The sequence below is a fragment of the Poecilia latipinna genome, unplaced genomic scaffold (assembly GCF_001443285.1).
Source record: "Poecilia latipinna isolate Pla-1442-1.1 unplaced genomic scaffold, P_latipinna-1.0 Scaffold714, whole genome shotgun sequence".
NCBI classification, from domain to species: domain Eukaryota; kingdom Metazoa; phylum Chordata; class Actinopteri; order Cyprinodontiformes; family Poeciliidae; genus Poecilia; species Poecilia latipinna.
In genome coordinates, this window is record NW_015113330.1 from 108,471 (window position 1) to 122,708 (window position 14,238).

Genomic DNA, 14,238 nt, shown 5'->3' on the forward strand with positions numbered 1-14,238 from the left:
TAAATGAGCCCTTCAATAAGCGTGCATCTTCACACGTAGCAAGCCTGATTTGCAAGCAAACAGCTGCAAAGTGTGCATTGTGTGGGAATCAGAGAAACATTAAATGAAAATAAATTAACAGGAAAACAAATCATGAAGGATTTGCATGTTTTTATGAGCAAATGTGCGTCTGTGCTGCCATTTTCCAGATAATTGGACAAAATATTAGAAAACAATACAAAAATGTTTACTGAATAATTCAAAGTTAATGTATAGAACTTGGTTTATATAGGCCTTTGTTCCGATGTTCTGATCAGCGGCCAGCTGACCAACAAAACCTGGAAAAGATGAACTCTTAACTCAGATTTAATCTGAGGCTACATCACAGAGAAAAGGGAATTTACAGCCCTTATAGCTGAAGGGGAAAAAAGCATATATTGTGGGAATCAAGATTGAGCTACTTTAGTGAGAAATAAAAAATGTTGACGATGAAAAGTGAGACAGTCATATAAATTACAGCTGGGGCAATAAAAAGGATCATAAAATGCTGAGAAAACGATTTATGGCATCATAAACATTAAATGAGCATGAGTTTCAGAAAGCTTTACTATATGTTTCATGTGCTTGATGATTCTTGTCTAGTCCATATTTTTTTCATATGAAACATCCACATATGACGTAAACAGCAGCTGAAATATGCTGGTACTTAGGAGTACTGCTAAACCCAAAGTCAAATAAGAATAATGCTTTCATAAGTGTATTGAAAATAAGTAGCAGCAAGTTTGTTGTTTCATGCTTGAAAAAATTAAATGTTCTAACCTTTCACTTTTCCCACAGCCAGCAGGTTTTTTCCCAGTAACAGGGGCTACAGCCACCTCTCCACCGCCCCCTTGTCCTTCAGGCTGGTGGATGCTACTTTTCTGCTTGCTCTGCTTTTTCAATCTCACCTAAGAAAAAAGACAAAAAAACTGAAATAAATCCCATATTGTTAAAGACAAAAATATTGGGATGCTCAATATTCATTAATTCTGGCAAAATGAAATGTATCAATTTCCTCCTTGTTGTGTTTATTAACAGTCTCTTTGACTGGTTTGTGTAACTCTAAATACTGACAGAAGCACAGATCCATTAGAAAGAGTTGTATTTGAAAAGCGTACTAAAACCGTATAAATGTCATTGATTATTTTGTCATATTTTAACAACTTATGTAGTTCCACTACATAAGTTATGTAGTGACAAATTAATCTCTTGTTCTTGACTTTTGTTTTTCCAATTCCAGACCATGTAAATTAAATCTAAATCCCCCAATAAAGGAAGAAATCTATGATCAACATCTAGACCACCATGCGACTCCAAAGGGCAATCACAGCCACAGTTTACAAGTTCGTAACAAAATAATTATATAAAGCCTTGGTTTCATACACTCATAATCCTTTGAGTAGCAAGCTGAAGTATGAAAGTGCATTTTCTGGGGGCTGAACTTGGAAAGACCTTGCAAAGCAACCAATTTATGTGGTAATTGGTGGCATCTCATAATGTTGCTGCACATGCAGCATCTTGTCTGAATGGCTGAGGAAAAACGGTGTTATTACTCTGATGCCATTAAACTGCACTGAATTCAGCAATAGCTTTTGAAGAAAATCATTTTAAACCCATAGCAACTAGCTTTAGCAAATCACAATCATTGTATAACTACACAATTTTAAATTACGTGTTTTTCAGGAGCAAGTATTCTCCAACACTTGCAGTTTTATAATCATAAGCCCTTTGTTGTCAAATATTAGGAAAGATCAGCTCAATAATAGGATAAGCCATGTTGTGTCAAAATGTTTTAAGTCACATGCTAACTTTGTGCGATTTTCTCACTCAAGCCTGTTTTGGCTTAAGCTCAAGGCATTAGACCCTAAAGTGAGCAGAGTTTAAAAAAATAATAATAATTTGACTGATTCTTTGAGGTTTGTTGGAGGCATTTAAACTCCTCTGAGGATCAGAATCGATTCAAGAGCTAAAACTAATCTTTACTGATAAAGAAAGAGATTTTAATAATAAAGTCTCGGAAAGCCAGAGGAGAAGGAAACATCCTTCCTGGGAAATTAGGCTAAAAGCCACACCCTATAAAGCAGATGTTGAAGAACAACATTGTTAACCTACACACTTGCAGACCACTTTATTAGGTACAACTGTTCAACAGCTTACCACAAACAGCAGATTGTGGCAGCAAGCAACGCACTTAGGCATCAAGACTGTGCTGAAGTTCAAACAGAACTCCAGCGTGAGGAAGAAAGGAGATTTAAAGTCAGTATAAACTTCACATGGTTATTGACGCCAGACGAGATGGTCTGGGTGTTTCAGAAGCCGCTGGTTTACTGGCACTTTCACACAACACCATCTCTTAGGCTTACAAAAAGAAAAAGGAACATAGATAAGGCAGACTGGTTTGAGATGATAGAAAGGTAACAGTAAATAATACAACCAGTTGTTGTAACCAATCTCACAACACGTGAAACCTTAAAGCAGATTGCCAGAGCTGCTGAGGAGCATAATGGGTACCAGCTCCTTTCAGCCAGGAATGAGAAACTGAAGCTACAAATCACACAAAATCACTTGGAAAAAAAATTGTCTGGCCTTATGAGCCTCGGTTTTTAATGGAAATATTCAAAATATTGAATAGAAAAGGAAAAGCAGCAATCCATCCAGCCTCATTTCAACTGCTCAAGCAAGTGGCCGTGGTCTAACGGTGAGGATTTTGACGACACGCTTTGATTTGAGAAATATTTCAGATTCCTTTTTTTAAGGAGCTAAGGCAGTTCTAAACACAGTTGCATCGGCTTTGTTAAATAAGCTATTGATTAATTGAAACTAAAAAAGAAGCCAAGAAAGTTCAGCAAACTGGTTTGGCACAAACATTAGTAATGGTGTTTCTTGGAGTGTCCAACACCTCCGATATTCCTATGAATACACTACGGTTTATTAATGCAAGGAAAACAATACCAAAAAGTAATATCCAGCTGAAAGGTTTTGTGCTTTAATTGTTACATGTTCGTGGTGATTGTGATGACAAATGAGGCAAACAGCCTGCTTCTTGTTTTTATGCAGAGTTAAGCAAATCGGCTGCTCGCTGCACCGTTGTACTGACCAAGCAGATAAAAACTAAACAATGAGATGCATGGATAACATTTTCACCTGAGCTAGTGTAAATGAAGCCGAGGCTCGTCTCCGGAACACGCGGCCAGGACTCCGGCGTCTCGGCACAGCCAGTGTTTGTGAACACTTCTCCTCAACTCCCTCCCGACCCAAAGGGCTGAGAAGGTACCGGTGCGCCATGCGCAGCACACGGGTCAGCAAACTCACACCCCCTGGAACTGTGTCTGCATGTGGAAACACCGTAGATTGTTATTCATTTAGGTTCTCTACCATTGAAAAGCTTTTGAGTTGCAGGGATCCAAACTGTAGGAAATCTAACTGAGGAATAATATTTGTCTCATTTCCCAAGCAATTATTGTTGAGCACCAATTAGCTACAGTGAACCGACAGCAACAGTCCAATGCAGTTATTTCCACAAGACGACTCATCATTCCACTACAGGATAACCCCCACTGACACCGCTCGGTGAGCGTACAGTACACGTACTTTGGTGTGTGAATGTGTCCTTGTTGTACACAAATGAATGTTATCAGTTCCTCTCCATATTTACACAGGGGGGAAGAATCTGTCTGCTTAGGCAAGCTGTGAACACAAAGACTCACTTGTCCCGTCCCTTATGCACACAGTCACAGTCATGGTCTCTACAGCATATATCTCCTGTTTATGTTGAGGGATATTTATGCCACCACTTTCAGAAAGGAAGCTAAGATCTGGTGCTTCCCCCATTTCAACTGATAACAGCAAACTGATACCGAGATTGGATTGTGATTTTTTGGTTTTCTTTAACACTGTGCTTCAAAACGGACCCAATTTTGGGTCCTGCAATCACTTCTGCTAACAAGATCAATCTAAGCACATGCTATACAATAACCAATATAGGCATATTGCACATCGAGCAACAGCTCATCTAAATGATAACATTTTCTACCTCAACACCCAGCTCAAACACTAAGCATTTAAAAACAAAAACAAAAAAAAGAAAAACATAATTTGGCGCCAATTTGTACAACACGGTCCTGCCCACACAAACTACCAATCAGATTAAAACCCAGACTCTGTCTTGAGATTGCACACTACTGCACTGCAATCCCTGCCATATTCAAGCTCAAGAGGGTATAATAGTAGGTTTATGTTTGTATTGGATATAGACTTTAAAGAAAGCATGAAATAAAGCCAAACTGTTTTTAACCATAAATTCAAAACATGTGCTTTATATTAGTCATTTTGTATCAAATAAAAAAAAAAAATGAAAGCCAGAGTCCTAAGCTTTCATCAAAAAACATCAGTGATCATTCAGATGTGGCTACAGACTGAAAATGTTGAGTTTTCGGTTCTGATATTTACACTGACACTTGCTACCACTGATGCCTTATAATACAACCTCCTTAGGAGATTATATCTAAGGGAGGTGAGTGATGTTCTTTTCTTAAAACCAAGCCCCTTTTTAACACCTACACAAGAAAATATAGTAAGAAAGTTAAAGAGAGGATGAATAACCTTCTTGCTGAAAGGGACCTGATGAAACCTGTGAGTGCCTGTAGCCTCTAACACCAATGTTTACCAGCTGCCTCCGTCTTTATTCTCTCCATAATATGGTGACAAAGACTTTGGATAAAACATTACAAAGAACTGTCTGGTAGAAGAGGTCCGACTGAAAAGCACCAGTGAGCAAGCTTGTACTTGTTAACTTAAAAATAAAACTTCACTCGTTGACAAGCTCAAATGACTTTCTGCCACTAAAATCCTCTCATTTTTCCAGAAAACATTTATTTAATTGGGTAGCTGAAGCATAGAGTAATGCATGAACAGACTCTAAAGCAAAACAGGAGACGGAACTAATGTATACATTAAGTGTAGATGTATATAAAGACATTAGCTCACCTTTTTCAGAAGTTTTCTTGGCTCCAGATTTTGAAATATGTCGTGTCTCGTTTCCTGTTCCGACTTGGTTGGATGCATCCTGGGGGTTTTCCAACTTTTCTGCAAAAAAATAAAACCAATACCAACTTTTTGTACAGATGTCTTGGATCAAAGCAGTATTTTTGCAAAAATGCATTCACATGAACTTGTTCATGAGTTTATATAGTTAACTTTGCACTAAACAGAACAGTTTTTCCATGTTTGTGAACATTTTTCATTACTGCTGTTGGTTTTTAGCTATACAATAACTACAATGAGCAAAAAAAAATGCTTTGAAAAGTATCTCTGTGTTGACTAGATGGCATTAATCCTTAGAGGGATGGGTGACAAGATCCTACACTTTTGTATAAGTGGGTCAAAATCGACCTGTATTAGAATCGATGTGTTTTAGGGATAATTGTCCTTTTGGCTAAGGATAATCATTTGTAATATAAAAGTTGGATGCATTTGTAAATCAATATACAATGGATGTGGAGGAAGAAGAGTCGATTATAATCGATGTTGCTTGAAGTCAGTGGCAGACTGGTATAATCAATATGTTATTACTGTACTTGATTTATCAAAAATACATGGACATACTATCAATCAAGCTTTCAATCTTTATTTAAATTTTCTTAAAACGTCTTGGGATTTGCATTAGCTCTAAGCTAAAATGGTAAAATTGACAGATAAACACTGTTAATACCAGTATGAATCTTTACAATAAACAAGTTTTACTTTTTAAAACGAATCCTTGACATAAATAAACCTTTTGATTATATATAATTTACTGAATCACCTGCACCTAGCATTAAATGTATTAGCTATATTGTATCAGATTAGGACATCTCTAGCAAGATGTTAAACAAACTATCAAATCAGCATTTCATAAATTCTGAGACAATTTTCCACAAGAACAAGGCAAAAATTGAGATTGACAACACGTCGACAATGTTGGTAAAGAAAATCTTGCTCTGGTTAAATATGCAAGTGTCTCAGCACTGACCCTCAAACATATCCCACTGCACATCTAAGACAGATTTACATGATCCCCAGTTTAACATCGACAAGGATTTTCTTCTTTTTTCACAAAACTATTCCATTGTATTAGGAAAAATGCATTCACTTATTTTTAAATCTCTGATGCTATAATGATTTTAGGGCATCACCACAATGATTTCTGTTTTCGAAGTCAAATTCCAGCGTTGTCCTTCCGTCCAGATAAGACATTTGTGTTAGACCTTATCTAAATCTCTATAACATTAAGAACGTCAGAATATGATCTCAGCTAAACATATAGTTTTAGTTGATAGTTGATCAAACATTGACAAATATGTTATGCAGAAGATTGAATTTCTCAAAGTGTAGCTGGCAGTCATAAGTTGGACGCATGTCTGATTGTAGGTGTGCATCACAGCAAAAAGAATGGTAAATGGTCTGTACTTGTATAGCACTTTATCAAGTCCAGAGGACTCCAAAGCACTTCATTCATGTACACATTCACAAGCTTAAGGGATGACGTACTCCTCTAATTTCCATATGCCTGAACAGGGGTTTTGAGGATAAGGGCTTCCTTTGCCAAACAGGAAGAGACGATGATAAAGTGCAGCGTCTACAGGCCTAATGCAAGGTCTTTGCAGAATTTTGACTAGGGTCATCTTTGATGTTAAAGCGACTCAGTTTCCCAGACACACCCTCCCCTTTTCCTATAGCCCATGGCTCTCACCCTCTGCCTCATGTCTCCTTCCCTCCCTCCCTGCGATCCATCTCAATCACCGTCAGACATCAGTTAAGGAGGGGTTCCCTTCCACAGCAGAAATCAAAACACCGACGTGTCACAGCATGTCTCCAGTCAACCACCCAAAAACCAACCAATATGGTCTGAAATAACATGGCAAATAATTTGAAACTGCAGGACTAAAAAAGGCATCCACCACAACTGAATACGCATAAATACGCAGCCTCGCTTTATGAAGCGTCTTCGCAGCTGACGAAGTGCTTTAACAGCATGCAATTTACAGTAAAATCACAGTTGCAAGGGAGCAAGTGGGTTTATTTGGAAGTTCATTTTCAGTACTAGCGTGCAGTTGCCTCTTCTGAGCTCTGGTGTCAGTAGGACTGTCGCAAACAAACAAGAAACAAATACATATGTTTAATATTTGTTTTTGTTGAAGACTTAAATCCAGACAGTGTTAGTATTAACACGGGTGAGCTCACCTGAGCAGTTTCTGTATGACTCAAGTGGGTAATGAGTAGGCCTGCGTGAATGTGCGAGTATGTAGGAGTGATTTATTGTTGAAGCTAAGCCTTCTGCAGGCACTTCTGCCCTCACTAGACTTGCCACCCAGCAGCCAGACACTCAGTCAGTCCTCCTCAAACAACTTTAATTAAAGTAAAACTGAAAACAACTTTTTGTTTCATCACACAAAACAAGCTGCACTCAGCATGCCATAAAATGTCACAGAATAAAATGCAACACTACTCCTGGTCCATACACAGTATTTGCTTACTATTAGAAAGATCCCTGGTTCATGAAACCAAGCACAGCACAATGAGTTGAGTCTCGACGAGGTCTATTTTAATATCAGAGGACTACCAGCTCCAATTTACAACATGTCTGGCCCTGCCATGTAATTAGTCGCACTAAATAAAATATGAAAACATGAAGTCAAAGGTTTTGGTCAGAACTACAGAGGTGGATAATGGAAGGTTGCTACAGGGATATTAATCTGCTGATTGTTCAAATATATTTCCAATTAAGAACAACACAGTCATGACGTAGAAACTAAAATCATGCCACTTATCACTATTATGGTAAAGTTGTTGTTACAACAATCCACAAACCGCAGAAGGAAAAATGAAAATTAGAGAGCAATTAGATTGTTACGCATTTTATTTCTAATTTCTGTGTGACCACAGTGATAAATCTTGGTTATCATACTTTGAGAACCTCATAGCCCATATTACCTGCATATGAAACAGAAACGGTTATAGCACTCAACAGGGGAAATGCAACTTATTTGACATTCGTCATTTTGGCGTAGGATAAAACAGTTTCTCTGCAACTGTTAATGCTGTAACACCCTGATTAATAAAATTCCCCAGAAGTATTTTATGTCAACTGTAAAACCTTTTTGAGACAAGATTTTTGTCTTATTACTTCAAACACTTTTAAGAGACCCACTCATGTCATATAGGAAAACAAAGTTGACAACATAACTTATTGCAAGCCGTTTCTTTCTTCCCGTCTTTCCTTTTCAAAGTGGAAGATTAATGCATTGTTATCCTACGGTTTTTGGGTGCGACGAAGGTCTCTGGATTATCCCCACACATTATTTAAAAAACCATAATTCATTGGGGTATTGGCTAAGGATCAAAGAAAATCCTTCAGATGATTTAATCTTGGATCCCGCTCAGTCGCTGTAACTCAGCCAGTTTGGAATATGATAGGTGTTTCCAAACACAGCGCAGTCCTGTTGATCAGGTTCTTCAGTTCCACTAAATCAAAACATAGATACTGGGCAGCACTGGTTTAGTGCCATTAAGGCTACAGTATGCAACTGAATGAACTGAATAAAAACAAAAAACATTACATACGTGTTGAAACTGTCACTATGCAGTGACAGTATGGTATGAGACAAATAATCTGTGAAAACCTTTAGCACCTTATGCATCACCATCTGTGCCAGGTGTGTGCTTCAGTGACAGTCTGTCCAGCAGGATGGATATCTAATTGCAATGAAAATGATCCAATGAAGACATTTTGTCCAGTCTTAATTTAGTAGAGCATCTACTGTTACAGTAGGATGATGGCTTTTTAGAAGGAGTTGAAACGAGGCCTCACTTTGTAACCAAAAAGACAAATAACTTTACCTTCAAATTAAAAGCTGGTCTTAAAAATAAGGCATCGAACATACATTAATGTTGTGGAATTTTAATGCATTTTTAATTGCTACTATTTGTTAAATATATTTACTTTTAAGTTGCATTTCCTTAGATGTCGGCATGGCAGCTGAGACGGGTTGTCATACTGTGATGCATTTACTTTTATGAGGACCGGAGCATGGTTCCTATCAGACAGCTTAACCTATAATCCCTGGAAAAGCTGCACTGTATCTACGACATGGCACACAAACCACTTATGTCGACTTAAAACTAACAAATAAAAACATATGATAAAGTCCTGAATGACGCACCGTTGTAAATGCCAGAGTCGGTGAGCTCAGTCTGGAGCTTCCTCTGTGACTCAGGGATTTAATGAGAAGGTATGAATGACAACGGGTGTTTTACTGCCCACACTCTCTTTCTCTCTGAAAGATCAGTTTCGGATACCGCAGCACTCTGCTGATTCTTCAATGTCCAGCCATTAATGCTGATGACACGCAGCCGTTTGAAGGTTGTGTTTTAGTGCGTTTGAAGCTCTGACGTCCTCTGGGACAGAACACCTGTAGCTCGGACTGAAAAGCTCTGATGCAAGGCCTGGGATCAGCAGATCCTGTAGCCTGGGAATTCACTGACACTGCTCCATGGCAGCTTTGAGGTACTGATCATTTAGAGAGGGAAAGAGAAAGTAATGAAGATTGGAAATTTCCCCGAGGAATAATAGAAAACATCAAGACAGTTTCTCCTACTCAACCCTGCCTCAGAATACCCAAGAAAACTCTCCTCATAATCAATTGAAAACTTATATTAGAATAGATGCAACACTGAAGAAAGCAAGAATGAGATTTTACCTCAACAAACAACAAATTGAAGGTGAATTTCAGGTCTAAGTGGGGTCAAATTCTGACTTCTCTTGTATTATTTATGTTTGAGAATCCATGGAGCCATTTGTATAGGACTGAAATTACAGGAAAATGTTATACAAGTGGTTAAAAAAAACATGAGATATATCTGACATAGCACAAGTCATCTTCGAAAATTTTATCAAAAAAATTAGACGAGGTCAGTTTTCCCTGATGTCCACGAGGTTAAAAGTTGTCCATGTTTCAGATTCGCGGACATGACTCAGCTTGCGGTCATCACATCCCTGCCTCAGCAGATTGTCTAACCTGTCTGTCACTAGAGGACCCAAATTTGGGTCCTCTAGTGACAGGGGTGTCAAACTCCAGTCCTCAAGGGCCGCTGTCCTGCAACTTTTAGATGTGCCTCTGCTGCACCACACCTGAAAATAATAATTAGGTCACTAGCAAGGCTCAGGAGAACCGATCTACACAGGGAGGAGGTAATTAAGCCATTTCATTCCACTGTTTTTTACCTGTGGCACATCTAAACACTGCAGGACAGCGGCCCTTGAGGACTGGAGTTTGACACCCCTGTCATTGTGAATGACAACCTGAGACCAACAGGTTAAAGAGAAAATACAATCTGTTAAATCTTTTACAATTAGAAAGAAAAAGAAGATGGAGACGTGAAAGGCTAGAGAAAGTGATGAGATGCAGAAAGAAGGGGAAAACTCCCAAAAGAAAAGAAACAAGATGTTAGAAAAACAAAGCAGGATGCTCAGATGCTTTCGCGTTTGTAAAGATTATGCTGATGTAGCCTACTTTCTAAATTAAACATACAGAAACCTCCCTACAAAACAAAAGAAATGAAGCACTTCTCCCTCATTCACAAAATAAAAAAAAAAAAAAAAACATTTCATACAGTACATATAAAGTTGTATCTCTTTTTCCCCATAAGGGTGGTTTCTTAGCCCTGGACAAGTTTTATTTTGTAAAAGTGATGGCAAAAAATGCTCTTTGGGTTGAAAAAACTGCTGATCCTTGAGTTAGATGAGTTAAATTGTCATAAAATCACTTTGATCATTTAAAAGTCCTAATATAAGGACCTTATTTTAGGACTTTTTGCCTTTCAACATGACTGAATGAAACAAATGTAGGTGGAAAATTTTTTTTGAAAAAAATCTATAGTATAAAGGCACACAAAGGTGTCTATAGTACAAAGGCAGTTATTTGTCAGCCAGTCTATCTTGGCCTTTCCTTATAAATACATGAATAAATAAATAAAATTACCAACAGATGTGGGCTGGAGGTGTGAGCATTTAGTCATTTTATCCATCTGGATCATCATGAACATCAAAGTTTGTTAAAGCTTCTGGGCCTAATCAGGTCTCTTTAAATCTCCCTAAGATTGCACAGGTTAAATCAACAATCTATAGAGTAGACTAATCAATCTAAGTATACAAGTGTACCATAGTAAGTCTCAAAAACCTTTGCTTATTCTAAAGGCTTTTTCATTCTACCTGCTAAAAGACAACCTGGTCTGTCTGAAATTATAGAAAACTGAAAAAGACCAAAAGTAAGCAAACAACAGGAAGCACAAAGATGTGTGAATTCAGGGAAAAATGCAGTCATATATTAGAAATGAAAGAATGGGGACTTCCAGAAACAAAACAGAAATGGTGTAGAGAGAGCAAGATGGAGGGTACGACTGCAAAAACTAACAAAAGAAAAAAAAAAAAAACTTGGTACCTTTAAAGTTTTCTCATTTTTCTGGCCTCCAGAATAATGTCATGATAAGAGTAACAGTTCTTCAGCCAGTGAAAGTTAAAGGACCAGTGGATGGAGGAAAAAAGATAAGCAGGTTCAGGAAATAAAGCATTCAGCAGGTACAATGCTGAGGGACGGGGCCTAGATGGCTGTATGTAAAACAAACATAAAATAAGCTTACACAATAAGCTACACAAAATAATATCCTTACCAATTCATTAAACAGAGTTAGGCAATCTAGAGCCACACATTAAACAGAAAACATTTTTAGAAATTAGATTTTAAAGGCTATGTTTATGTTAACCAATGCTTTCCATAATAGTGGACTGCTACGACTGCCCAATCAATCACGTACTGCTTAGATGGGATGCAGGACAAAGCTATTTTAAATACTACTAAATATTTAATGCTCAACCTGTATGATTCTCTCAAAAATAAAATAAACATGTAATAAGATGCCAGGATGAGATCTTGTTGTATTAAAGCACCATAATATTTCCTGTCGATGTCAAGTTTATTTGTGTACTATACATGCTCTGCTGGCATGTGACCTTGCCTGGAAAGGTCAGTGTACGCTATCATAGCACGCCTCAGATACAAGAATCAATGTTTTAAACTTGACACCCTTGATGTACTGAGGTTCTTATTTTGAAATCAGAAAGAGAGAACGTCTTGAGTAGTTATTTTATTGATAGAGATGGCTGATGAAAAAACAGATAACCTACCAATTATTTCAAGAACTAGTAGAAATACACAAATCTACTGACCTAAATTAGGCAATCATCTGCTGAACTGACTATAAATGATGACCTTTCTGTTGAAAATGTAAAAATTTAACCTTTTTTTTTTTTTGTTTTGATCCGTAAAAAGGCAACGGAGACAACATTCATAGAGATGGACGTCATTACTGAGTGAATAATGGATCATGCTCCTTTGGAAGTATCGGTGAAAAATTTTAAAATGAAGTTAAGGGTACACAGAAATGTAAAAACTATTTAAGGGAGATTGAATATACAGCTCTGTATATAAATCAGAAAGTTTTTTGAAAAGTGCCCAATATATTTTGTGAATCAATAATATTTAAATGGGCAGCATAATGAAGGAAGCAAATTAAAGTTGTTTAAAGTTTAATCTCTAGTTATTTTATCTTGTTTTATGTTAGAAATACCCTTACACATTCACGTTGAGGTTGTACATCTAATATAAATAATTCCTGCTGATGTCAGGAATTCCATAAAACATTTTGAAGGCAAATTTTATATTTTGTAATATTTTAGTCTTCAAAGAAAAATTGGAATCATTAGGTTACGAATAAAAGCCTGAGTGGTCCATTTTAATTTTTTTTACTTTTTACAGATCTAATTTATAAAAATAAAAAACATATGGAATCTTAAACTTCCCAAGAAAATTGACTAAATCCCCTTGCGTGACCTCCTTCTTAAGTAAGCTACCTGCATAATGATTTCAAAGGACTGTGATATTTAATCTAGCTTCTTAATGATCAAACTATGTAATAGATACTTCATTTAAGACCACTTTGTTTGAAAAGTTTTCATTAACATGTTCCTTTTTTTTCCTGAGCAAACACATAAGGATTACGGACAAATGCTTCCACCCACACACACTTGTCACAACAGTTTGTAATAATACTTCAGTTCTCAAGGGGATCAACATCTCATCTCAAAGGCCATATGTTCTCATTAATCAGACAGCAGCCAAATCATTCCTGTGCTTCCCGCTTGCGTGAAAATGACAGACAGGTAAAGCTCCCTAAGGAGCGGGGTATTAAATGATGCTTGGGAATACTAAGTATTTAGAAGGTGCATAAGGAGAAGAGGAAACAAAAAACAAACCATTTCCTGCAAAGAGTCAGTCAACAAAGTGCCAAAAGCTCAATTAAAAATGGAAGGAATGGAATGAAAATGCATCAGATCTTGACCCTGTAATTATTTCATTCAACATTTTTAAAAGCTTTTCAAATTGCACATGGATAGGTTTAGAAAACCACCTGAACAAAACGAGGAGGAGTGGAAAAATACAGAAAACTGCAGCAATGTTCAGAATGATGGCTAAAATGTAAAAGCGTCCCTAATTAAAAACCCAACACTCTGACCTTCGGCAGTGCATGATAAGATGAACTGTGGCCAGATGATAAGCAAACACAAACGAAATGCTACGATAAAATATAGCCATATTGTTGAGAGCATAATGACAAAAAAAAAAAAAAAAAAAAAACTTGTGACGCATGTGGCTGACCCAGAAAACAGACACTTGCATTCATTCAGCCAAAGAGAGCTTAAGCCAGCGTAATGTCATCAGCATAAGATAATAAACGGCATTAAAGATTTGTCCAAGGTGGTGATGTGATTCAAAAGTGTGACACAGTGCCTGTTTAGAGCAACAGATTGGTCATGTAAACTTTGTGTTATTAGAAACAAAGAGGTTGGGGGAATATCGAAAGAGCTACAGAAAGGTTTCATCAATCCAAAAGAACACTCAGTTTACGGGACAACCTCAACTCTCAAACTTTGCCCATCTATTCTTTATACTGTTCCGTATAAATACATTTCCCTGCCAGAGGTCAGTTTTGTATGTCAGAGCAGAGTCTTCTTACATTATTTGGCAAGTAAAATATGACCCACATTGATGATTTGCATGCATGCAAATCATCAAAGCCTCTTTGAAATATCACGTCCTAGATTTTAGTAAAAGTTGACACAATTAA

General features: G+C 37.2%; 1 protein-coding gene across 3 annotated transcripts in view; it reads right to left on the reverse strand.

The window, feature by feature from the left end:
* Positions 1-14,238, reverse strand: part of LOC106955196 (uncharacterized) — a 41,760-nt gene that overhangs the window by 10,689 nt on the left and 16,833 nt on the right. For all 3 annotated transcript variants that reach the window (XM_015045219.1, XM_015045220.1, XM_015045221.1), the window contains exons 11-13: positions 5,005-5,103; positions 3,163-3,347; positions 799-926 (exon numbers count right to left, since the gene is read on the reverse strand). In XM_015045219.1, the coding sequence (XP_014900705.1) occupies positions 799-926; positions 3,163-3,347; positions 5,005-5,103 (412 nt within the window). The remainder of the gene's footprint in view (positions 1-798; positions 927-3,162; positions 3,348-5,004; positions 5,104-14,238) is intronic.